This window comes from Oncorhynchus mykiss, chromosome 16, assembly GCF_013265735.2.
Source record: "Oncorhynchus mykiss isolate Arlee chromosome 16, USDA_OmykA_1.1, whole genome shotgun sequence".
Classification (NCBI taxonomy): domain Eukaryota; kingdom Metazoa; phylum Chordata; class Actinopteri; order Salmoniformes; family Salmonidae; genus Oncorhynchus; species Oncorhynchus mykiss.
In genome coordinates this window covers 25,049,716-25,075,562 of record NC_048580.1, presented here as the reverse complement: position 1 = coordinate 25,075,562, position 25,847 = coordinate 25,049,716, and the positions used below count along the sequence as shown (strand labels likewise).

At 41.9% G+C, this 25,847-nt stretch overlaps 1 protein-coding gene across 26 annotated transcripts in view; it reads right to left on the bottom strand.

Annotated features, from left to right (window-relative positions):
• The window catches only part of mapta (microtubule-associated protein tau a), a 47,294-nt gene that overhangs the window by 17,423 nt on the left and 4,024 nt on the right, over window positions 1–25,847 (bottom strand). For 6 of the 26 annotated variants that reach the window (XM_021565361.2, XM_021565353.2, XM_021565364.2 and 3 more), the window contains exons 2-7: window positions 15,519–15,701; window positions 9,780–9,908; window positions 9,263–9,385; window positions 8,211–8,234; window positions 6,046–6,083; window positions 5,710–5,838 (exon numbers count right to left, since the gene is read on the bottom strand). In XM_021565361.2, the coding sequence (XP_021421036.2) occupies window positions 5,710–5,838; window positions 6,046–6,083; window positions 8,211–8,234; window positions 9,263–9,385; window positions 9,780–9,908; window positions 15,519–15,684 (609 nt within the window). In that variant the 5' untranslated portion in view covers window positions 15,685–15,701. Of the gene's footprint in view, window positions 1–5,709; window positions 5,839–6,045; window positions 6,084–6,585; window positions 8,168–8,210; window positions 8,235–9,262; window positions 9,386–9,779; window positions 9,909–15,518; window positions 15,702–15,835; window positions 16,107–24,616; window positions 24,801–25,847 lie in introns of those variants that run through there. The other 20 variants (XM_021565366.2, XM_021565372.2, XM_021565378.2 and 17 more) reach the window with 18 other exon arrangements.

Here is a 25,847-nt window from a genome sequence, read left to right as displayed (position 1 = left end):
AGGTTCTGATCCTTCATATACACCCATCCCGATGCAGTCTGACGACGCTGTGGCTAGTACCTCCAATAACGTTTTGAACATTGAGATTGAACATGGAAGTAAGGCAGCAGGGTCTGGTACAGCGACCCGGTAAAATAAATAGTGGGGGATACGGCGGTAAAACGTGAGCCTACCACAATTAATACAACGTGCCCAAAAAAACTCTATTACACCATTACAGCATGTCAGCCACATGACAAATTAGCGAATTGACTGGAAACCGGGTGGTATACTCTCCAAATTGCATTGTGGTTTGAGAACACTTACATTTTGTCAAGGCAGAGATGAGTGGCCGAGACTAGCATGCAGACAAGGCGGAGATGAATGGCAGAGATCGAGGCGCACGTGGACAACTGTGGATGCATCAATTCAGGCTACAAGTGTAGGCCTAATGACAATGCCAGAATTTCATTACACGTAGGTGTTTTGTAACAGATGTCTATTTTCATTCATCAAATTGCGAGAGCACAGCGCATGTTTGAGGTTTGGATGCTGAAATAATTTTGAGAGTGAGCGAATGTGCGTAGGTGGCCTACAGGAGCTCCTTTGCTAAGTGATTGTTTGACAATCAGATGAATACATGACTGGTTGTGTTTATGCCACATGAAAAGGCATAGGCAGCGTGTCCCTAAAGTAAATTGAATTCAATTGCCAAGATTATATAGCCTAGTTAACTTACTCCCGTCTATACAGAAATACATACAATTTGAAATAGGCTACTCCACCAGAAAGCATTATTTGGCCACAGAGGATCATTAGCTTCTGTTTTAAACCGCATAGCCTACAGTCAGAAGGGTCTGCAATTTGCGCAGCGCGCACTGCAAATACCAAATAGATGATTGTTAAGTCTGTCAGTGGCAAGCAGCGAGACCCCTCCAGGCCAGGCATATTGCAATATTTAAAAATACAATCACAGAAAAACTCGAAAAACTTCAGGAAGCAAAAGTCTATTGCTGTAAAGGGATGACAATGAAAAGACTCAAATCTGTTTTTTTTAGTTCAAAATTAAAATTCTTTACTTAATTGAGCAAACAGTAGCCTATTTGCACCAGAGGAGAACAGCAGTATACATGACTGGTTGTGTTTATGCCACATGAAAAGGCATAGGCAGCGTGTCCCTAAAGTAAATTGAATTCAATTGCCAAGATTATATAGCCTAGTTAACTTACTCCCGTCTATACAGAAATACATACAATTTGAAATAGGCTACTCCACCAGAAAGCATTATTTGGCCACAGAGGATCATTAGCTTCTGTTTTAAACCGCATAGCCTACAGTCAGAAGGGTCTGCAATTTGCGCAGCGCGCACTGCAAATACCAAATAGATGATTGTTAAGTCTGTCAGTGGCAAGCAGCGAGACCCCTCCAGGCCAGGCATATTGCAATATTTAAAAATACAATCACAGAAAAACTCGAAAAACTTCAGGAAGCAAAAGTCTATTGCTGTAAAGGGATGACAATGAAAAGACTCAAATCTGTTTTTTTTAGTTCAAAATTAAAATTCTTTACTTAATTGAGCAAACAGTAGCCTATTTGCACCAGAGGAGAACAGCAGTGAGTATGCATATTCACTGTTTATCATTAGGTCAGTGCCACTTGTTCGTTTCTTGACAATAATTTCCTCCTCCGGGTTAGATGGACTTCATATTGTATTTATGTGTCCCCCGTCTCGTAGGCCGATTATATGGATCAGATATCATTTTTATTGATCTGTTTGTCAGTTTGTCACATTGTATAAATGATTGGAGACAGGCGCATGGGACGGGCTAGTTGCAGCGTGGTCAGACGGGCCATTCCCACTGTCTCCATTTAGGGTTGGTTATTCTGTCACATTGTATAAATGATTGGAGACAGGCGCATGGGACGGGCTAGTTGCAGCGTGGTCAGACGGGCCATTCCCACTGTCTCCATTTAGGGTTGGTTATTCTGTCACGTTGTATAAATGATTGGAGACAGGCGCATGGGACGGGCTAGTTGCAGCGTGGTCAGACGGGCCATTCCCACTGTCTCCATTTAGGGTTGGTTATTCTGTCACGTTGTATAAATGATTGGAGACAGGCGCATGGGACGGGCTAGTTGCAGCGTGGTCAGACGGGCCATTCCCACTGTCTCCATTTAGGGTTGGTTATTCTGTCACGTTGTATAAATGATTGGAGACAGGCGCATGGGACGGGCTAGTTGCAGCGTGGTCAGACGGGCCATTCCCACGGTCTCCATTTAGGGTTGGTTATTCTGTCACGTTGTATAAATGATTGGAGACAGGCGCATGGGACGGGCTAGTTGCAGCGTGGTCAGACGGGCCATTCCCATCGTCTCCATTTAGGGTTGGTTATTCTGTCATGTTGTATAAATGATTGGAGACAGGCGCATGGGACGGGCTAGTTGCAGCGTGGTCAGACGGGCCATTCCCATCGTCTCCATTTAGGGTTGGTTATTCTGTCACGTTGTATAAATGATTGGAGACAGGCGCATGGGACGGGCTAGTTGCAGCGTGGTCAGACGGGCCATTCCCATCGTCTCCATTTAGGGTTGGTTATTCTGTCATGTTGTATAAATGATTGGAGACAGGCGCATGGGACGGGCTAGTTGCAGCGTGGTCAGACGGGCCATTCCCATTGTCTCCATTTAGGGTTGGTTATTCTGTCATGTTGTATAAATGATTGGAGACAGGCGCATGGGACGGGCTAGTTGCAGTGTGGTCAGACGGGCCATTCCCACTGTCTCCATTTAGGGTTGGTTATTCTGTCATGTTGTATAAATGATTGGAGACATGCGCATGGGACGGGCTAGTTGCAGCGTGGTCAGACGGGCCATTCCCATCGTCTCCATTTAGGGTTGGTTATTCTGTCACGTTGTATAAATGATTGGAGACAGGCGCATGGGACGGGTTAGTTGCAGCGTGGTCAGACGGGCCATTCCCACGGTCTCCATTTAGGGTTGGTTATTCTGTCATGTTGTATAAATGATTGGAGACAGGCGCATGGGACGGGCTAGTTGCAGCGTGGTCAGACGGGCCATTCCCATCGTCTCCATTTAGGGTTGGTTATTCTGTCATGTTGTATAAATGATTGGAGACAGGCGCAGGAATTTGTAATAGGGGGGTTTAATACTCCACCCAAAATATACAACATGCCATGAAAAGGCACGGGGACGAAGCCCAAAACAAACACGTATACAAAAACACAGGGATGTAACCCAAACAAAAGAGCGAAGTAAAACCTTGAATATATACACGGAACGAGACCCGCAATCCACTACACGGAACGAGACCCGCAATCCACTACACGGAACGAGACCCGCAATCCACTACACGGAACGAGACCCGCAATCCACTACACGGAACGAGACCCGCAATCCACTACACGGAACGAGACCCGCAATCCACTACACGGAACGAGGCCCGCAATCCACTACACGGAACGAGGCCCGCAATCCACTACACGGAACGAGACCCGCAATCCACTACACGGAACGAGACCCGCAATCCACTACACGGAACGAGACCCGCAATCCACTACACGGTGCAGACCAGTAATAACAAATGCACAACAATACATGGGGTGAGAGCCGTGATAACAAGTGCACAATACACGCAGCACGAAAACCAAAATAACAAAGCACAGGTACTCACAGACCAACGGACATGGGAACAATAACCAACAAGACAATGGTGAACAGAGGGCACATATATACAATTACTAATCAGGGGAATAGGAATCAGGTGTGCGTCACGGAATGAGCAACAGTACTGGGGGAATCCGTGACAGTGTCAGCAGAGTAAGCTCCCCTGTAATTTTTGTAGTATTGGAAAAAAATGCATGAGTGCACTTGGGTGTCCTGTACCAGTAAGAAATTACATTAAAGAAATGTAAAATACTAATCTACTTTCACCCCTGTCTATACATCAGATTGAACTAATCTACTCTACAGTGAGAGCTGCAGGTCCCCGAGAGACAGGTTGAGACCAAGGACAGGAAGTGGACACATTGACACAGGCACGCACACACATGGACAAACACATATGCACCACACACACGTACAGTTGAAGTCGGAAGTTTACATACACTAGGTTAACTGTGCATTTAAACAGCCTGGAAAATTCCAGAAAATTATGTCATGGCTTTAGAAGCTTCTGATAGGCTAATTGACATCATTTGAGTCAATTGGAGGATGTATTTCAAGGCCTACCTTAATACTCTTAATACTCAGTGCCTCTTTGCTTGACAATCAGCCAAGACCTCAGAAAAACAATTGTAGACCTCCACAAGTCTGGTTCATCCTTGGGAGCAATTTCCAAATGCCTGAAGGTACCACGTTCATCTGTACAAACAATAGTATGCAAGTATAAACACCATGGGACCACGCAGCTGTCATACCGCTCAGGAAGGAGACGCATTCTGTCTCCTAGAGATGAACTTACTTTGGTGCAAAAAGTGCAAATCAATCCCAGAACAACATCAAGGGACCATGGGAAGATGCTGGAGGAAACAGGTACAAAAGTATCTATATCCACAGTAAAACAAGTCTTATATCGACATAACCTGAAAGGCCGCTCAGCAAGGAAGAAGCCACTGCTCCCAAACTGCCATAAAAAAGCCAGACTACGGTTTGCAACTGCACATGGGGAAGAAATGTCATCATTTGAAGAAATGTCCTCTGGTTTGTTTAAACAAAAATAGAACTGTTTGTCCATAATGACCATTATTATGTTTGGTGGAAAAAGGGGAAGACTTGCAAGCCGAAGAACACCGTCCCAACCGTGAGTCCCGGGGGTTGCTGCAGGAGGGACTGGTGCATTTAACAAAATAGATGGCATCATGAGGTAAGGAAAATTATGTGGATATATTGAAGCAGCATCTCAAGACATCAGTCAGGAAGTTAAAGCTTGGTCGCAAATGGGTCTTCCAAATGGACAATGACTCCAAGCATACTTCCAAAGTTGTGGTAAAATGACTTAAGGACAACAAAGTCAAGGTATTGGAGTGGCCATCACAAAGCCCTGGCCTCAATCCAATATAAAATGTGTGGGCAGAACTGAAAAAGCGTGTACAAGCAAGGAGGCCTACAAACCTGACTCAGTTTCATCAGCTCTGTCAGGAGGAATGGGCCAAAATTCGTTGTTCTTCCTTGTTTTGGGAAGCTTGTGGAAGGCTACCCGAAACGTTTGACCCAAGTTAAACAATTTAAAGGCGATGCTATCCCACTGGGAATGTGATGAAATAATTAAAAGCTGAAATAAATCATTATCTGTACTATTATTCTGACAATTCACATTCTTAAAATAAAGTGGTGATCCTAACTGACCTAAGACAAGGAATTTTTACTTGGATTAAATGTCAGGAATTGTGAAAAACTAACTATGAATGATGTATTTATGTTTAGCAAATAGCAATACAATTGCACCTATTAAGAATTGAGCAATCCAGAGTGTGGGCCCCATTTAATCTAATGTATATTTTGAAAACCTTCAAACACACCCTTACAATCATAAGGGGTTACAATCGAAAAAAGGCAAGACTGGGAGTTAGTGAGTGTTGGCATCAGTTAATGAACAGGGAAAATGCTGTTTGTTAGGTGGCGGTAAGGTCTGGCCTGCACCACTATCAGCCGTATGCAGGGGTGCATGGGTTGTACCACTCTCAGCCGTGTGCAGGCTTGTGCCATACTTACACGGGACTGCCTGGCCCCTACACTGCCGGCTCTAGTGGGTAATGAGGTGGGCCCATTTCTGGTTCTGTTGACTGGGGAGGGTCTTTTAAGGCCAGATGTGGGTCTAGCTTTGGTGGCAGTTTTGGTTGTCTTTGTATGATTGGAAGCAATGAGTGTAAAAAAAATGTTTGAATACCTTGAAAGTAAATGAAGAAATGTCATGAAACAGGCATGGATTCACATGAGTTAAAGGTTCATACTGATAAGGAAATATGATTTCAAATAAGTTTTCAATGACAAATTAAGAAGAAATGTGTAGCATTGTCCATGTGTACTGCTATGGGATACGTTGCCTACCTTCTTATCAGCATTGTCGTTTTCAATCTTTGCTTGAGCTGTGGAAGAAAAAGGGGAAACAGACATTTAGCATATTGGACCCTTCAGACAAAAATATCTATTGCCCTTTTTTTTTAGCTCACCGAGTGAACAAACTTCGAGAGGCCATTGACATGTTTCTTTGTATGTATGTGTGCATAGGGAAGTGGAGACCAAATGAAAGACAATCACAAAGATGTGGAACTCTCAAAAACATGCATAGTGACTGTAACACACAGGACTTGTTGACTGGAAACACTCAAAGCATTTGTGAGATCCGTAAACCGTAGTGGATTTTGGGGTCTGCAAGGCCAGCAGAAAGAACAAGACAGACAGGAGGAAACAAAAACAAAGGGAAGGGAGGACGACAAGCTTATCCTCAGCCAAACGTGAAGTTCCATAGCGCATTTTCAGGGGAGCGAATGCTGCATAGCATACGGTAGCTGTTTGGTAAAATAAAGAGGATGAAATTAACTGAAGAAGATTTAGTTTGGGATTTGGTGAATAGAACTGCAAACAGACCTTTGTATATAGCAACCGGGACCAATGACTTTCTTGCGGGAGAACTTTGGGGAGTTTTCTGGAGTTCGCTTGTGGTCTTGGTGGACTGTACAACATCTCTCGTATTGGGATCCTCGACGAAATCAGGTATGGACATATAGCTTGCTCCTTCTAATTCTAAAACAGGGTTAATTACACCTATGTCAGATAGTACTGTTGTCAAATGTTTGTCACTATCAGAAGACACCGTGTTTCCATTGACCTGTGACTCTATTTGTCGCTCCAGCCGGTTGTCCACATCAAACTGGGCAGTGTCCTTTAAAGCTGATGAGACAGCGTCATGTACCTCCTGGAGATGTTCTGAATAATGTCTGGGGCTTCTGTCCACTGGTACAGAGTTTTCCAGAAAAAAGTGGGAAGAGGATAGACTGTGAACCGGAAAGGAATCAGGGCTTCCTGGCACAAACTCCTTAGATCCAGTATTAGAAGCAGCAGCAGCCTGTTGGAGAGACTCGGCATGATCGAAAGCCAGTCCTTGTTTTTTGGCTTCTTTTGAAATCCTTAGACCCTGGTCTTCATCTACCCACAATCTATTCTCTTCAACAGAGGTGAGGTCCTCAAAGGCTGTGCTGCGGACTAAAGAGGTGCCCAGCGAATCGCTCTGCCCAGAGGAGCACTCAGGTGCATCAAGACTGACCGCTCTCTGAGAATCTGGACTGACCCCCCTGGCGGATGGGAGGTCCCCTCTCCCCTCTGACCCCTGGGTATGGTCTCCAGAGGTCCATAAAGAGTTACTCAACTTCTTCCCAAAGTCCCCTCCCCCCTGTGCCCCCTCTGAGTCTGCAGCTTCAGAGTCCAGAGAACAGAAAGCTCCCAAGATCTTGAAGCCAAGTCCTGCCCCAATCTCTGTGTCTTCAGCAGCTTCCGATCCATTAGGCGGCGCCAACACAAATCCACTGAGGATTCCCACACCAGGTTCCTCTAGTTTTTTTGAAAGGCAGATTTAATTGTGAATTTACTCCACTCGTTTCCGTCTCCCCGTTAAAATTTTATTTGAGAAGAAAAGAGAAATTAATTTGACAGTGAACTACATAGTCATGATTTGGAGAACACCACAGAAAAGTACCAAAAAATAAATGTTTTTGTGTTTATAATGGTATCGTGAAAGAAGTCACAGGACGCTCTCTGCGTCTGTCCAGCGGCTATGAAAAGTGCGGAATGGATAGAATGGCTTTATAAAATGCACATAACAACTTACATTAACATTCATGACGTAAAGATGGACAAAATGCTTCACAACTGGATCAATGGAAAAGATTGACAACAGATGACTATGAGACCAATGTAAACATAACTGTGAGATGTGCTGGGATGATATGCTGTGATACACACTGAATGGTGCATATTTCATTCCAAAATATGCCTTTAAAAAAATAAGTCTAATTATGCTGAGAACTTTTAAACAACCATCATATTCTTTTAAACATGTATCACAGCAGTTTATATTACCGTATTATATTTACTAGTATGGCACCAATAGTATTGTAGCAGCTATGGCTAATATCATAAAATACTGATCTGGACTTTACCTAAGATATACCCAAAGTGTTAGCAAACATTGTCCAATGTGTGATCGACTAAAATACCTGTTGAGGCTGTTCCTCCAGTTGCTGTTCAAACACGGTGAGGCAGTGCAGAGAAACAAAAAGAGGATCCAACTATTAGGTCTTGTCAAACACATTACATGCTACAGTGCATAACATCCAAAAGAACCACGCAACTGCAAAGACAGCAGAGCAGCCTAGAATACTTGAAACCATGCATACCGTTTTTTTGGTTAATGCACAAAAGCCACAGCAACTCATCTTTCCCTCTGCCTTTTTCACATACATCAAAGCAAAGTCATTTGATTAAACAATCCATATCTAAATCCAGCTGTGTGTGTGGGTGGTTATAGGTATTGCTAGACATTGGGAGATGTTGAGCCTGACACACTGTTTTCATTGAAAAATCATGGTCCAACATGACACCTAGCCTGGTTTTCCTTCTGGCAGCACAGCAACTGTGTTCTCCATTAGTGTGGCATCCTCCATATCTGAAGGCTCCTGATCTGTTCTAACATATCACAGGGTCCTTTCAACCTGCTGTTTCCCTTTTCTCTTGGGCTATGTAACATGTAACATGGTGCGCAGTGTACTACAATACCCACAATGCTATGTGTAACATATCCGGTTTCCATCTGGTTTCAGAATGGAGGCGTGTCTTTTGATCCCACTGCTGACAGTAATTATAGTTGAGATACTGTTGCTATGGTATTGTGTATGGACCAGGGAAAAAGTTATGCTTTGTGATTTGTCTGCTGCAAACTTGACCACACACACAAAACCAAATGCACTGGGGGAAATTAATGAGAGAAGTAAGTATTAAGATAATTAAGAATGATTCATAAAAGGGGAAAAAAAGGTTAACCCAGAAATGACATTAAAGTAAGCATTAACAAAAGCCAACCAAAACACTAACTCTCTTCAGGTTGTGGCTCTGAAACCAACAAATAGTTAAAACAATATTAAGCTGATACAGTACATAACATAATCATGTTACGTACAAAAGAGGGGCAGAACCAGCGATTAATATAAAATAACAACTTTAGAAAAGTTTAATGCAAAAGACCGTGGTGGTTCTGGTGGTGGGTGCATACCAAGTTGCACCTCCTCCCCAGAGGTGCAAAGGTGCACCTCCTCGTCACAGATGCTCTCCAGTTCAGAAATCTCAGACTGTGGTTCAGTCAACCTGTGCTTTGGTCTGGCTTCCTCAGGCTCCACTGGGAGAGAAATGCACACTTTAGGTCAGAAGACCTGGTTGGTCATGTCATGGATTATTAATAAATAACATTCTGCTTTATTATGACAGTTGATCAGAAGCGAAAATCTAAAACACAAGAGCCAGACACAATCAATCAAACTGAGAAGAAAGCAAAGGTTAGTCATATAGTTTGTCCGACATTTGTAAAGGAAAATAAAGTCTGCAAACCAAGAAAAAGCTTTTTTTTGGGGTTATGGCTCTGAAACAAATGAATAGTTTAGCAATATTAAAATGGTATCCTGCATAGAAACACGTACTGCACATAGTGAAGGATTATTTATTTTTTAAACGGATAGAAGAAACATTGATATTAAAGCTGAATGCAAGGTGCAGTGGTGGTGGTGGGTGCATACCAGGTTGCACCTCCTCCTCACCAGAGGCGCTAAGTTGCACCTCCTCATCACAGGTGTTGCTCTCCAGTTCAGAGAGCTCAGACTGTGGTTCAGCCGCTCTGTCCTCTAGTGTGGCTTCCTCAGGCTCCACTGGGAGAGAAAGGCAAGCTTTAGGTTAGAAACCTGGGCCGTGTTCAGAAGGACACACCGTAGGAAAGGGAAAATGTTAAATTACTGTTTCATATTTGACATGTGCATGTAGCCTGTGCTGTTTCAGTCTGTTTGGTGCCTAATGAACACAACTGCATAGACACGTCATTAGTAGATGGCCCCAAGCCAAGCAGTCATCTATCTATGGCCCTGGCCCCAAGTGCATATGGTGTGTATTACTGAAAAACCTCATCCACATTTTCCGCACATCAAACACTGGTTATGGAAGTAGTGAATGTCAACAAACGCTGTGAAATTAAATCCAAAATACCTTTATTTCAACATTTAAACCCAGCCATTGGGTATTATTGTAATGTTTAGTCCCTAAATCCAGGCTTAATGTTGCACCCGTTGACCAGCTCTTTAATTCCCCTTTCAGAGAATGGCGCCTGTTCCTTTAGCTCTTATCGCACGATGAACAAGCTTGTTACATCATCAAACAATCATTTGCCAACATATTTCAGCATAAAAAATAAGTGACAATTATTTAAGTTAGCAGTAGTCAGTCTGGCAATGAAATGGAAATTGCTGAAAGGGTGAAAACCATCTCTTTAACCAGTAAGAATTATCACTAATTGCCAATGACATGTTCTCATCTACCACTAAACTACACAAAACACGCTTGACTCCGTTGGGAAGTCAATATTTTGTATCTACGCTAGATGACTACGAACAAATCACAGTGGTCTCCCGTAACTACTAGTTAGTAGAGTGTACTCACTATGTGCCTTACAGTCGGTGCAAGTACTGTTAAGCCCTGTGTAGGAGCCTGACTCAGAGCGGTGTAGCTTCCTGCTCGTCCGAGTGGCTAGGGGAAGGACGAAGGGGGAGAACGAGTGCACTAGTGAGGGCTGTAAACTGGGGAAAGCTAGACTACGTACTACTTGGGCAGAGCAGCCATTTTGGGGGGCACAGCAGGAATAAAAAGAGAAGGTTATCATCATTGTTGTTGCGCTCGTTGCAACACAACAGCCAACCCCCATTGTGAGACCCCGCCTGTAGTCTGCTAGTACAGCTACTGTGCTCTTCTCTCCTTTCTAGATAAAGTGCCTTCAGAAAGTATTCACACTAATTAACCTTTTCCACATTTTGTTGTGTTAGATTTTTTGTTACTAGCCTAAACACAATTACCCCATAATGTCAAAGTGGAATTATTTTTTCAACATTTTTATAAATTAAATAATGAAAAGCAGAAATATTTTGAGTCAATAAGTATTCAACCCCTTTGTTATGGCATGCCTAAATAAATTTAGGAGTCAAAATGAGCTTAACAAGTCACATAATAAGTTGCATGGACTCACTCTGTGCGATAATAGTGTTTAACATGGTTTTTGATTGACTCTCTGTACCCCACACATACAATTATCTGGAAGGTCCCTCAGTCGAGCAGTGAATTTCAAACAGATTCAACCACAAAGATCATGTAGGTTTTCCAATGCCTCACAAAGAAGGACACCTATTGGTAGATTGGTTTAAAAAAGGAAGCCTGTGTATGAAAAAAAAGGAAGCCTGTACAGCACATATGTCAGAGTCAAGGCCCGCGGGCCACATCCGGCCCGCAAGAAGGTTTTTTACGGCCCCTGGGATGATCTTGATTTATTATTAGAACCGGCCCGCAGCAAGCCGGCAGCCCGCAGATCTTTTACACGCACCAATACTACATTTCCCACAATGCAAAGGTGACGCACCGAGCAGTAGGCTGCTTCATTTCAATATTTATTGGCACAGCAGTCGTCAGCATCACAGTAAAATTAACTTTCAGATACCCATCAAAAATGGCAAAACGGAAGGTGGATACTGAGAACCGGGGGTTTCAAACAAGGTGGGAGTCGGAGTATATGTTCACGAAGGTAGCTGGAAAACCTGTGTGTCTTCTGTGTGGAGAAAGTGTGGCGGTACTGAAAGAGTATAATCTGAGACGACATTATGAAACGAAACACGCGGACAAAAACAAGAATATGGACATGGAACAAAGGCTACAAAAGGCAGAGGAATTAAAACGAGGCCTCAAATCTCGACAGGCTCTGTTCAAAAAAGCCAAATCACAAGGCCAGGCTGCTGTCAAGGCCAGTTTTATTTTGGCAGAAGAGATCGCTAAATCAGCCCGGCCATTTACGGAGGGGGATTTCATCAAAAACTGCATGATTAAAGTTTGTGACGAAGTTTGCCCAGAAAAAAGGCAACTCTTTTTAAATGTGAGTCTGAGCAGAAACACCATTGCCGAGAGAGTAGACCAGTTGTCCATCAATCTAAAAGAGCAGCTTGTGAAAAAGGGAAAAGATTTTATTGCATATTCCTTGGCTGTGGATGAGAGCACCGACATTTCTGACATTGCCCAGTTGTCAATTTTCATCCGCGGAGTGGACTCCAGCCTAAGCGTGACAGAGGAGTTTTTGGCTTTACGTCCTATGCATGGCACAACTACGGGGCATGATTTGTATGAAGAGGTGTCAAGATGTGTAAATGAGATGGAGCTGCCTTGGGAAAAACTTGTGGGTTTGACAACCGACGGAGCACCTGCGATGTGTGGACACAGGAGCGGACTGGTGGCGAAGATACGGGAAAAGATGCAAGAGGAAAACGCGACAGGTGAGCTGACAGCTTATCATTGTATCATACACCAGGAAGCGTTGTGCGGTAAAGCCTTGAAAATGGAGCATGTAATGAGCATCATCACGCGCACAGTTAACTTTATCAGAGCCAAAGGTTTGAATCACCGCCAGTTCAAGGCATTTCTGACGGAGTTAGAAACGGAGCATGGTGATTTGCCTTATCACACAGAGGTGCGATGGCTAAGCCAGGGAAAGGTGCTTCAAAGATGTTTCGAGCTTCGTGAGGAGATTTGTCTATTCTTGGACAGCAAAGGGAAAGACACAACACAACTCCGAGACGAAATGTTTCTGTGTGAAATGGCTTTTCTGTGTGACATTACGAGTCATCTGAATGCAATAAACTTGCAGCTGCAGGGTCGGGATCGTGTCATCTCTGATATGTACAGTACAGTGAAGGCATTTAAAACCAAACTGACTCTGTGGGAGACGCAGATGCGGAAAGAAAATTTGAGCCACTTTCCCAGCTGCCAGACCATGAAAGAGAAGCTCTCTACCAGTGCGTTCCCGAGCACACAGTTGGCTGATAAAATAGGTATGCTTACCACTGACTTTCGACGCCGATTTGCTGACTTTGAAGCACAAAAAAGCAGGTTGGAACTGCTCGGTAACCCATTTGCTGTTGACGTGGAAAGCTCACCACCAAACCTCCAAATGGAGTTGATTGACCTCCAATGCAATGATGCACTGAGGGAAAAATATGCGGCAGTGGGTGCTGCGGAGTTTGCCCGTTTCCTCCCCGGCACAATGCCCCAGCTGCGCATCCAGGCTGCTCAAACGTTGTCTATGTTTGGCAGCACATACCTGTGTGAACAACTGTTTTCTTTGATGAACCTGAACAAAACATCACACAGAAGTCGACTTACTGCTGAACACCTCCACTCAATTCTGAGGATTTCTTCAGCTCAGAGCCTTACCCCGAACATTGATGAACTTGTGGAAAAGATGGGACACCACCAAGTATCACCCTCAACCTCAAACAAGTGAACATTACTGTGCAATCACATATTTAGAGTTTTTACTCAGTTCAAGTTTAAAAGTTAAAATTTAATATTTGTTTTCACTGCATGTTACTTCTCCTTAAACAAAGTGTTGTTTTTGATTAATAGATTTTTGCACTTTATTTTTTTGTATTTCAATCCAATTATATTTTAAAAATATTTCAGTTGAGTGGATGATAGAAAATTGCTATTATTGTTTTTTCTTTGAAGTAAATTTAGCCCACTTTTGCTAAAATAGAAAATATAGTCTACTGATGGTGCCTTGAATACCGGTTTCTTTCATTTAATGTTCATGTTATGGGGATATTTATATAAAGGAAATTTGTCTTTTGTGTCTGTTGAAAATTAAAGATTACTGACAGAGCCATAAGAAAATATTGCTTTATTTATCTGATCATATTGTAATATATTTGTTAGGTTTTCAGTAGGTTCAATTAGGTTCACTAGACTATATGCGTCATTTAAAAATTTTTCAATGAACATTCGAACAGTCCGGCCCTCGTCTTGTAGCTGATTTTTTTATTTGGCCCTCCGTCCATTTGACTTTGACACCCCTGCTGTACAGAATCAAAAAAATTCCAAAACAAGCAGGGCATTAACCTAAACTCAAGGCCAAATATACCCTGGAGTTGCTTACCAAGACAACATTGAATGTTCCTGAGTAGCGTAGTTACAGTTTTGACTTAAATTGGCTTGAACAGCTATAACAAAACTAGAAAATGGCTGTCTTACAAGTGATCAACAACTAACAGAGCTTGAAGAATTCTTAAAAGAATAATGTGCAAATATTGTACTATACTGGTGTGCAAAGCTCAAAGAGACTTACCCAGAAAGACTCAGAGCTGTAATCGCTGCCAAAAGTGATTCTAACATGTATGGACTCAGGGGGTTGAATACGTATCTAATCAAGATACAGTATATTAGTGTTTTTCTTTTCTTTTTTTTACCAATATTACAATTTGTCTTCGACTTTGACATTAGAGTATTTTGTGTAAATCGTTGACAATTTTTGTTTTACAATTAAATCCATATTAATCCCACTCTGTAAAATGACTTTCTGAAGGCACTGCAATATGCCATCAACGCCATGGGGCAAACCCCCCTGTTGCCAAGGCTTTCCCTACTGTACTGTATCTCCTCATTCCTTCCCTAGTCTTAGCCTTCCATTGACTACCCATTTGATTAATAATGTGCCTTTACAAAAGGTTAAGGATCTATGTACTGTCCTGAAAGCTTGATTGTTTACGGGGATGAATTGGTAACAGTGGTGGTGGACGGAGGCGCAGGGAGCGTTCTGAGGTCCCTGACCCAGATCCCTGTATTGCAGAGTAGGAGAGCGGGAGAGTGCAGCTGCAATCTGGGGACTGAAGGCCCAGTCAAGCATGCCTTGTTTGCTTTATGTAAAGGGATTAAAAAATAGAACAATCAGAAAGCCTCAGCCTCTTGGCCCATTCATTGCAGAGAATTTTGACTAAGAAATGGCATGTGACTTTAGAGAGAGAGAAAAAAAGGCCATCATTCAAGACATTCATCTAGATTTGGCAGTCTTGGACACGTTTTTGTGGCTAGCATAATGCTTGTTGACTACAAAGCTACCCTCTGCCCACTACGCCCACACAGATCCAATCCGTTTACTTATATAAAGCTATAAAAATAAGCTGTGTAAATTAAGTCATTTGTTGTGTTCTTCTTGACTACAATAAGTAACCCCTGATCACACTTTTCTGGCTCGTGCAGTTTTAATGAAGACATTCTTTTACCCTTCAAGCTCCTTTACACACCCATCCTCTAAAGCTATTTTGGGCCCCGCAGTAGCTATACCCTCAATAAAACATCCCTCTGTTTCTATCTGGAGGTTAATTGAGCAAGCGTGTGCTTTGACGGTCTGTGCTAGTTTAGCAGCCTATTTTACAGGCTGATAGATAGATATAATAGCTGACCTTTCATGGGGCCTTCCCCTGGGCTCCTGTGCCCCAGCTGGACCCCGTTCTCCTGGTGATGCAGGTCGTTGATGGTCATGCCGGCTAAGGAAGCGCTCATGGTGTCCCCGGAGTTGTAGCTGTAGGTGTTAGGGGCGTTGTTCATATAGTCCTGGTGTTGATCCATAGCAAGTCAGGTTCAGGCTATACAAAAGAGCAGAAGAAAGTGCCAAATATATGTTACCCAAAAAATGTAAACGCGCCAGTGGCAAAGGCACATAAAAATATCGGAATTCAGATATGACGTCATCGTTTTAGCGCTTTCCACTTTTACGAACCTCCACTATTGAGCTCACCAGAGAATGTCAATTTCACTCAAGGTGGATCAAGTCAAATTGTGTTGCATTGGAGAGCCTATTCTTCTGAGAGATACAGGTGACTATCGGATTCCAATAGAGATAATCAAGGATGCAAAGGAACTTGCCAGTACCTGGTCCTGAGAATTTGCCAAGTAATTCAATGAACAACCTTTGAAAGTTGAAGAGTCTCTTCCGCCTGACATAAGCCAGTCAGCCAGCAGCGGCTCAACGTAAACAGACACTGCGCCTAAGAAAATCAGGTTATTTATATTCTGAACATGGGTACCTGGTGTAGAGTTACGAGACGAAAATAGTCCCCTGTGCCCATGTGCGTTGTGTCCTAACTGTGAGAACTCGCACTTCCATAAACAACCAGAGACTACCTCTGTGTTTTCCTCCTTAAGATTCACTTAACCTCAATCAGACGGACACTGCGTTTATACTTGTGACCTAACAGAAGTGAAAAGCCACTCAACAGTCAAGCTTGAGGTTTTAGCCAATTTGTTGCTTTATTATGGTTTTCCAGTAACATCTTTCGAAATATGTAACTAAGATGTGTATCAACTATCAAGGACTTAGAGACCAGTGTGTGAGGACATGCTCTCTCCACGGCTTCAAATCTCATAAAATGAGGATTACATACTGTATCAGATTAAATCAAAGCCTATGGTTACGTCAGCTGTTTTTTTTCTTCTCTTTCTATCGGCTTTTTCATCTTTCCCTCTCTCTCTCACACACCACGCACATTGCCTTTTGATACCCTGACCACAAGCACACACACACACTAGCTCACATGCACGTGCACACACACACACATAAGAACCACAGAATATAAAACGTAAGTGATCATAAAAAGCGTATTTATTGTCTTGTAAAACTTGTTTATTTTTTATTTTTACATCTGAATTCCGGCATCAAGTCATTACTAAACACGATTGCGAATGTGAATTCACAAAATAGCTGGGGGTAAAATTATGAGGATCATTGATAATTATACAACGGGTGGGTCTAATCCTGGACACTGATTGGTTAAAACTGGAACGCGTTCCAGCTGGTGTCTATTCCACAATTTACCACCGGCTAAAGCTATGACTTGAAATGCCTATTTACTCTGTTCCGTCTCACTGCGCAATCCACTGGTTGTCACATCAGCCCAGTCAGACAATATATCAACTTGATCTCCACTGTAAAAAGCATCTAGACATTATCTCCCATTTTATTTTATACTATGAATTGGTATTCAATGGCAGAGATTTGAATAAAAACTTGTGGTCTCTCTCTCTCATTTGCAACATTGTTTCCATATTGAAATTCGATCCCCAGCTGTCCTATTGTAATGAACGTATAGGTTTCGGGAGTCGGGACAACACACACAGGCAGGCAGCTCTTCTCAGACAGTTCAAAATCATGAATCAGCATCATTTCTATGGACATATACAAAGAAATAAAAAACAGGCAAAATGAAAAACAAAATGCAGCTAGTATGCAGTCTTTACAGCTTCAGTTTGTGTAAGGACCGACTCTGGGAGACGAGAAGCAAGTACAGGGAGTGAACATTTAATGAAACAACGGACAAGAAACAGAACACGGACAGCGTCTGGACAGGGAAAACAAAATAACAATAATGCTGACACGGGGATGAAACAGAGGAACAGGCAGATATAGGGAAGGCAATCAAAACGTGAGGGAATTCAGGTAAGTCCATTGAGGGCTGATGTGCGTAATGATGGTGACAGGTGTGTGTAATGATGGGCAGCCTGGCGCCGAGAGAGGGGGAGTGGGTGCAGGTGTGAAAGTTTGAAGTGATTGTGTTAGCTGTGTTGTTGGCTAGCTCCTCTGAACAACAGTGTCCTGACAAGAGCGCACATGCCAGGTGAAATCACGCATCAGTAGCTCATTCTTACGAACGTATCCAAATACATTTTTACTAGAAAACAGCTTAATAAACGAATGCAAATGCAGCTACATTGCTGTTATTTTGGCTGCACTGTTTGACCTGACTGTAAGTTAGCTGTAGTTGGCTATCTAGCAAGCAAGAGATAAGAACATTACCAGCCAGAACGATTGGGTCGCATCCATACAGAACAAAAAATACTTAACGACTGGGTTGCGTCTGTGGCCAGCCGGCTTGGGTAGCAACCCTAGATTTGTGTCAGGATTATCTTGTGGAAGGATGAAACAGTATGAATAAATTCATCTAAATAAATGTTTTAATGAAACTATTTCAATCATTATTTGAATATTTTGGTAACCCACTGTATAAAAGTGATAATGTCCTCGAAGCCAGTGTTTGAAGGATATATTGGCACGGTATATTGGCACGGTTTGGCACGGTTGTCTCTGATTGAGAACCATACTTAAGTAGTCTGTTCCCACCTGTGTTTGTGGGTAGTTGTTTCCTGTTTTGTGTTGTGTCACCTTGCAGGACTGTTTCGATTTTCGTTGTTTCACGTTTGTTATTTTGTATTCAGTGTTCAGTTGTAATAAATTTAACATGGACACGTAGCACGCTGCATTTTGGTCCGATCTTGAATACTCTTCCTCAGACGAAGAGGAGAATCGTTACGCATTATCACTTAATTAGACCCCATTGTATAAACCACTGTTGCGTGTAAACCGAATTCTAATTGTTCCTTTTGTATACATTGATTTCTGGAGTAATATGCACGAGGACACAACAAACAACATGCATGGACATTATCTGTTGAAATCTTCAAATCTTTAGTTTGAGCGATAATGGCAGTGAGAGCATATTTTCCAGGGCGGAGGCCTAGATGGACTACCCTTCTTCCCAATATAACCTAGTGTGTGTGGGCCAACACACTATCACAGCCTATTGTGAAATAGACACAAATTACTTCTTAGAAATTCGTGATGTGTATTAGATGGTTTTTATCATAACGTCTTTCATGTGTAGTACACAATTTTCTTTCATCATAACGCATTTGTGTACATTACACAAATTACAATTTGTTGTGTCTAATGTGAGCTAGGCTAGCTAGGTGGCTCATGTTAGCTAGGCTATGGGTTAAGGATAGGGTTGGGGGTTAAGGTTAAGGGTTATAGTTAGCTAAAATGCTACCTAAGTAGATAAAGGGTTAAGTTTGGGAGTTAGGTTAAAGGATTCAGGTTAGCTAACATACTAAGTAGTTGCAATGTAGCTAATTAGCAAACATTTTAAAGTTGTTCGTGATGAGATTCGAACACACAACCTTTGGGTTGCTAAACATTTGTGTTATTCGCCCACCCATTCCCCCTGCCCAACCTCCCTCCTATTGTTTTTGTCTTAAGTAACCTACTGTCTTTATCTGTGATTGAAATGCACTGTCTAAAAAATAATATACTGCACACTAAAAAAAAAAACCTTTTTCTTGTGCCTGTCACTCATTTCCAATAAGCAATGTGTGTCTATTTCACAATAATATGTGATACTGGGTTGGTGTGGGCTGCTTGGCCTGAAAACCTGACCTTCACTGGGTGCACCAGCATATCTTCTGTCCTTAACTGTTTAAACAAACACAATCCTGGTCCTCATATATATAGGACAAATGAGAAGTCGTACCATAGTAGGCCATAGTACCCACCAGACCAGGGAATCAAGCCCTCAGAGCCCCCCAGATTAGGAACCCTTAACTGGGGTGACAATGTCCATGCTGGATGGACAGTGATCTCGTTAGTATGTGTGGCAATGTACAATTGAATTATACATGAAATATGTATTGAAATATGTATAAGTAAAGTGATGGGTGTGGGGCAATAAAAAGTATAACTAAAAAGTAATAAATAGAATGTTTAAATTGTTAATTTGTCATTTACGATATTATTTTTTTCTGCATCGCCACATGCAGGTAACCACCAACAGAACGTGTCTTAATAGGGCGTTGGACCACCACAAGACAGAACAGCTTCAGTGCACATTGGCATAGATTCTACAAGTGTCTGGAACTCTAATGGAGGAATCCGACACCAATCTTCCACAAGAAATTCCATCATTTGGAGTTTTGTTGATGGTGGTGGAAAATGCTAGCTATGTTCTAATACCCATAACATACTGTATACTGCATACTAAATGAGTATATACTACATACGATATAATATTAGTTAATTTTAGTATACTGTAATCGAACAGTATCCTTTCAGGTGAGTGTACTAGCGTTTCGACTGTCTCCCGAAGGTTGATGCTGTTGCTAGCTTGTTAGCATAACAAATTACTAGGTAGACATCTTATGACTTCATTAACAATGTCGATGGACATTGTTAATGAAGTCATAAGATGTCTACCTAGTAGACAACGACTATACCACTTAGCTAAGCTAAGAAGGACGTGAATAATCAAGTTAATAAATGTAGTTAGTTAGATAGCATATAGTTAATATACTGGCACGTTCCATGTATTAGTAGCCAACTAACGTTAGATAGCTAGCTAACTAAACGGTCAATACAAGTAACTGCTGTAATGATATGCTACAGTGCCTTGCGAAAGTATTCGGCCCCCTTGAACTTTGCGACCTTTTGACACATTTCAGGCTTCAAACATAAAGATATAAAACTGTATTTTTTTGTGAAGAATCAACAACAAGTGGGACACAATCATGAAGTGGAACGACATTTATTGGATATTTCAAACTTTTTGAACAAATCAAAAACTGAAAAATTGGGCGTGCAAAATTATTCAGCCCCCTTAAGTTAATACTTTGAAGCGCCACCTTTTGCTGCGATTACAGCTGTAAGTCGCTTGGGGTATGTCTCTATCAGTTTTGCACATCGAGAGACTGACATTTTTTCCCATTCCTCCTTGCAAAACAGCTCGAGCTCAGTGAGGTTGGATGGAGAGCATTTGTGAACAGCAGTTTTCAGTTCTTTCCACAGATTCTCGATTGGATTCAGCTCTGGACTTTGACTTGGCCATTCTAACACCTGGATATGTTTATTTTTGAACCATTCCATTGTAGATTTTGCTTTATGTTTTGGATCATTGTCTTGTTGGAAGACAAATCTCCGGCCCAGTCTCAGGTCTTTTGCAGACTCCATCAGGTTTTCTTCCAGAATGGTCCTGTATTTGGCTCCATCCATCTTCCCATCAATTTTAACCATCTTCCCTGTCCCTGCTGAAGAAAAGCAGGCCCAAACCATGATGCTGCCACCACCATGTTTGACAGTGGGGATGGTGTGTTCAGCTGTGTTGCTTTTACGCCAAACATAACGTTTTGCATTGTTGCCAAAAAGTTCAATTTTGGTTTCATCTGACCAGAGCACCTTCTTCCACATGTTTGGTGTGTCTCCCAGGTGGCTTGTGGCAAACTTTAAACAACACTTTTTATGGATATCTTTAAGAAATGGCTTTCTTCTTGCCACTCTTCCATAAAGGGCAGATTTGTGCAATATACCACTGATTGTTGTCCTATGGACAGAGTCTCCCACCTCAGCTGTAGATCTCTGCAGTTCATCCAGAGTGATCATGGGCCTATTGGCTGCATCTCTGATCAGTCTTCTCCTTGTATGAGCTGAAAGTTTAGAGGGACGGCCAGGTCTTGGTAGATTTGCAGTGGTCTGATACTCCTTCCATTTCAATATTTTCGCTTGCACAGTGCTCCTTGGGATGTTTAAAGCTTGGGAAATCTTTTTGTATCCAAATCCGGCTTTAAACTTCTTCACAACAGTATCTCGGACCTGCCTGGTGTGTTCCTTGTTCTTCATGATGCTCTCTGCGCTTTTAACGGACCTCTGAGACTATCACAGTGCAGGTGCATTTATGCGGAGACTTGATTACACAAAGGTGGATTGTATTTATCATCATTAGTCATTTAGGTCAACATTGGATCATTCAGAGATCCTCACTGAACTTCTGGAGAGAGTTTGCTGCACTGAAAGTAAAGGGGCTGAATAATTTTGCACGCCCAATTTTTCAGTTTTTGATTTGTTAAAAAAGTTTGAAATATCCAATAAATGTTGTTCCACTTCATGATTGTGTCCCACTTGTTGTTGATTCTTCACAAAAAAAATACAGTTTTATATCTTTATGTTTGAAGCCTGAAATGTGTCAAAAGGTCGCAAAGTTCAAGGGGGCCGAATACTTTCGCAAGGCACTGTATGTGGTTTGTAAGGCTAGCGTAGCTAACAAATCGTCAGACAACATAACATGTAACGTAACTTATTTGAAAAGTCATTACCTTATTACATTGCTAAATATGTTCTTAACATATGTCATAATTAGCTAAAGCAATGAATTTGTATTCGCTCTCGTCGTACTTCGGCTGCATATTTTCCGCCATTTTCTTCAAATCTGAAAATGTGGTGAAGCCCATTTTCAGAAGAATTGCATTATGGGCCCTAAAATCACAGAAATAGTGTCCACTGCTTTTGTATAGTTCGTATTTTAACTATATCCACACTATGACCAATAAGCATACAACATACTCAAAATATGTCACAAATAGTATGGGGTTAGTATGAGTATTCAAAAACCGCTGCTGTCTCAGGCGTCGCTCCAGAATCTACCATACGTGTTCAATTGGGTTGACATCTGGTGACTGAGATGGACATTGCATGTGGATTACATCATTTTCATGCTCATTAAACCATTCAGTGACCTTTCGTGCCCTGTGTATGGGGGCATTGTCATCCTATGGGGGCATAGCCATGGTTGCCAAAATAATGGCCTGCCCAGCATTTTTATACATGACCTTAAATATTAGTTAACTTAATTAACTCAGGAACCATACTTGTGTGGAAGCACCTGCTTTCAATATACTTTGTATCCCTCATTTACTCAATTGTTTCCATTACTTTGGCAGTTACCTGTGTATTCTACCACAAGTGCATAAACATTCACTTATGTATGCAGTTACTCTCAATATTTGACACAACTCCCTCACAACACTCCCATTGTGGATTTCCACAAAACAGAAGTCAAACAACAAGCGAGCTGCTGCGTCCATGCCAAAGAAAACAATCGCTCAGAGAAAGATGACGCGCCATGTCCGGGAGCTTTGACGATTAGGAGAACTAACAGAGGCAAACCCAAGGTCGAAAATAACAAGATCCCTTATCTGATAACCAACTATTTTATGCTATGCTGCTATACTTCATTCACCAGGTTGGCAACAGCTAATTTCCCCCATGTTATTATTTTGTCAGGGATAGTGCCTATGTAGAAAACACAGTGTAAATGTAATCTTATCCTGCTTTGAGAATCCACCCCTCTCAAAAAAACAAAAAACATTTGAGAAACAACAAACAAAGACACTTCACCAGGTCATCCTTTGCAGTAGAAGGAGCTGAATTCAACAGAAACATTCCCACTGGGCACAGACGTCAATTCAAGGTCTATTCCACGTTGGTTCAACGTAATTTCATTGAAATGGCGTGGAAACAACGTTGATTCAACCAGTGTGTGCCCAGTGAGTTCTAACGAATTGCTGTTGGCACTAAAATAAATGTTATTTAGGACCAGTCTATTGCAACAGAATTCAATCTTTGCTGGCTTCAATTTCAACTGCTAAATAAAAAGAGGACTTTATTGCGTGTTGGAATTTCATGAAGGCACAGAAAGGTTGGCAGTGACTTGCAACCGATCCCACGTGGAGCGTGTGAAAATGGGATCTTGGCAAATAGGCCCTGGTTCTAAAGCAAACCCAGCATAGACGGCAACAGAAAGAGCATGATCAACAAAGATATTTACATAGCTCTGGGAGAACCAAGACGTACCCAAAGAAATGACTGACATTATTACTGCGAACCAACAGAGAGCTCTTCTTGACCTATAGAACCACATATTTTCTGAGGAAGACCCTAAATGCCAAGGCCACGGTTGAGATTCAATTAAATGGGAGTATTTGCTGCAGTTCTTTTTGTCAAACTAAGGATTTACTACAAAGAAAATATACAAATCTGTATTAAAACCCCTAAAGGGTTTATGCCAAGCAAAATGACTCGGTTCATCAAAGCAGCAGTTTTAATGACTCAGTAACACCATGAAAAAAGGTTTCCTTCAACATCAAAGATGACAGAGAATCAATAATAAACTGTAAAAACAATTAAACCACATACAGTCTGTAATATAAAACGGGAAATAGAATCAATAGCCAATTCAATGGATTGCAATACAAAAACAAAAGGTTTGCCGACGCAGTGAGTGTATCTGATGGCATGCTCACTATTGCTGCGTGAGCTAGCTAGCTGCCCTCATGCTTGACTGCTTCTGTATCTCTGACCTACTTTCACCATGACTCCCTCTGTATACTCCTAGTCTCCATCCTCAGGCAGGAAGTAGTACCATAGAAACAACGCTGAACTCTACCTTTAAAACAGTCCTACGCCTACCAAATGGCTAAGGATTAGCGTTAAAGTGAGCCTCATTTTTCGCATCATACTGCTGGAAGCTAGTGAAACAGCTTGCGGCACAGCCTGCGTAATGAGTATGGCTCACTCAGCATGGGATGGCAGCACGTCATCGTCCGCAAACACACGTTGGGTTAGAAACTGCGGGCATACTTTTCACAGTGGTGGGATATTTTTTAAATATCTTTGGCTCCATGACTCAAGGCTAAGATCCCTGTGCGTTTAATTTAGGATTGGGAAATGTCTTCTTTTTTTTTTTTTTACCAATAATTTGGTAACGCTTCCTATAAACACATTACATTATAAGCACATATATAAGGTCTTATGAACAATGCATAAGGCATTCATAAAATGCAGAGCAGAGATGCTAATAATTAGTATTCAATCGTGGGAAGTGTCTGGAATTTGATTGAAGCTTACCATTTTCCTTCGTCACTTGAATTCAGGATATCTGGAATTCTGATACTGTCGTGATAGAACATGAACTGTGATGGCCTCAGACGCTGCAGCTGCTGCAAGTTCCAATATGTACACCGTGTCTGCAGCTACAGTACGATCTGCCACACACACCCCTTTCTGACACTTTAATGAAGACTCGTGGTGCAATGAGCCAACGTCTTCCATCAGCATGGTGCCAATTAACCATGTATAAGAATGCAGTTAAAAGCCCAGTATGACTTTTCTCCTCCCTTTTAACAATACAATACAATCCTTTTCAAGAAAGACCTCATTTGGACTTCTTATGCTAGATTCTATAATTGTCTGAGGGACATAGTAGTCTAGGACAAAGCCATTTTTAATAGTGCCTTTTAAATAGTGCCGTCCCCCCCAAAATGTCAGATAGTGCCTCAACAGGAATATCTGCTGGAATAAATCCATTTGATGAGGAACAAACTGCTTCATTTATTGTTTTTTTAATTTATTGAACCTTTATTTAACTAGGCAAGTCAGTTAAAGAACAAATTCTTACAATGACTGCTTACTAGAAGGCAAAAGGTGACCTGCGGGGACGGACGGGGGCTGGAATTTAAAATTAAAGGACAAAACACACATCACGACAAGAGAGACACCACAACACTACATAAAGAGAGACCTAAAGACAACAACATAGCATGGCAGCAACACATGAAAACACAGCATGGTAGCAACACAACATGACAACAACATGGTTGCAGCACAACATGGTAGCAGCACAAAAAAAATGGTACAAACATTATTGGGCACCAACAACAGCACAAAGGGCAAGAAGATAGAGACAACAATACATCACGCAAAACAGCCACGACTGTCAGTAAGAGTGTCCACGATTGAGTTTTATCTCCAAGAGATGGAGATAAAACGGTCCAGTTTGAGTGTTTTTTGCAGCACGTTCAAGTCGCTAGCAGCCATTACGAACACAGGCTGTGAAACAGTGATCACTAAGGTCATTACAGAAAACACCAGACTGATAGCTATCAGGATTATTTGTGAGAATAACATCAAGGAGAGTAGCCTTTTCTGGGTGTTTGGAGTCATACCTTGTGGGATTGGTAATAATCTGACAAAGATTTAGGGAGTCCCATTGCTTTCGGACTTGGTCAGATGGTTTAAGCATGTCCCAGTTTAGGTCACCTAGGAGGACAAATTCAGACTTAGTGTAAGAGGCCAGGAG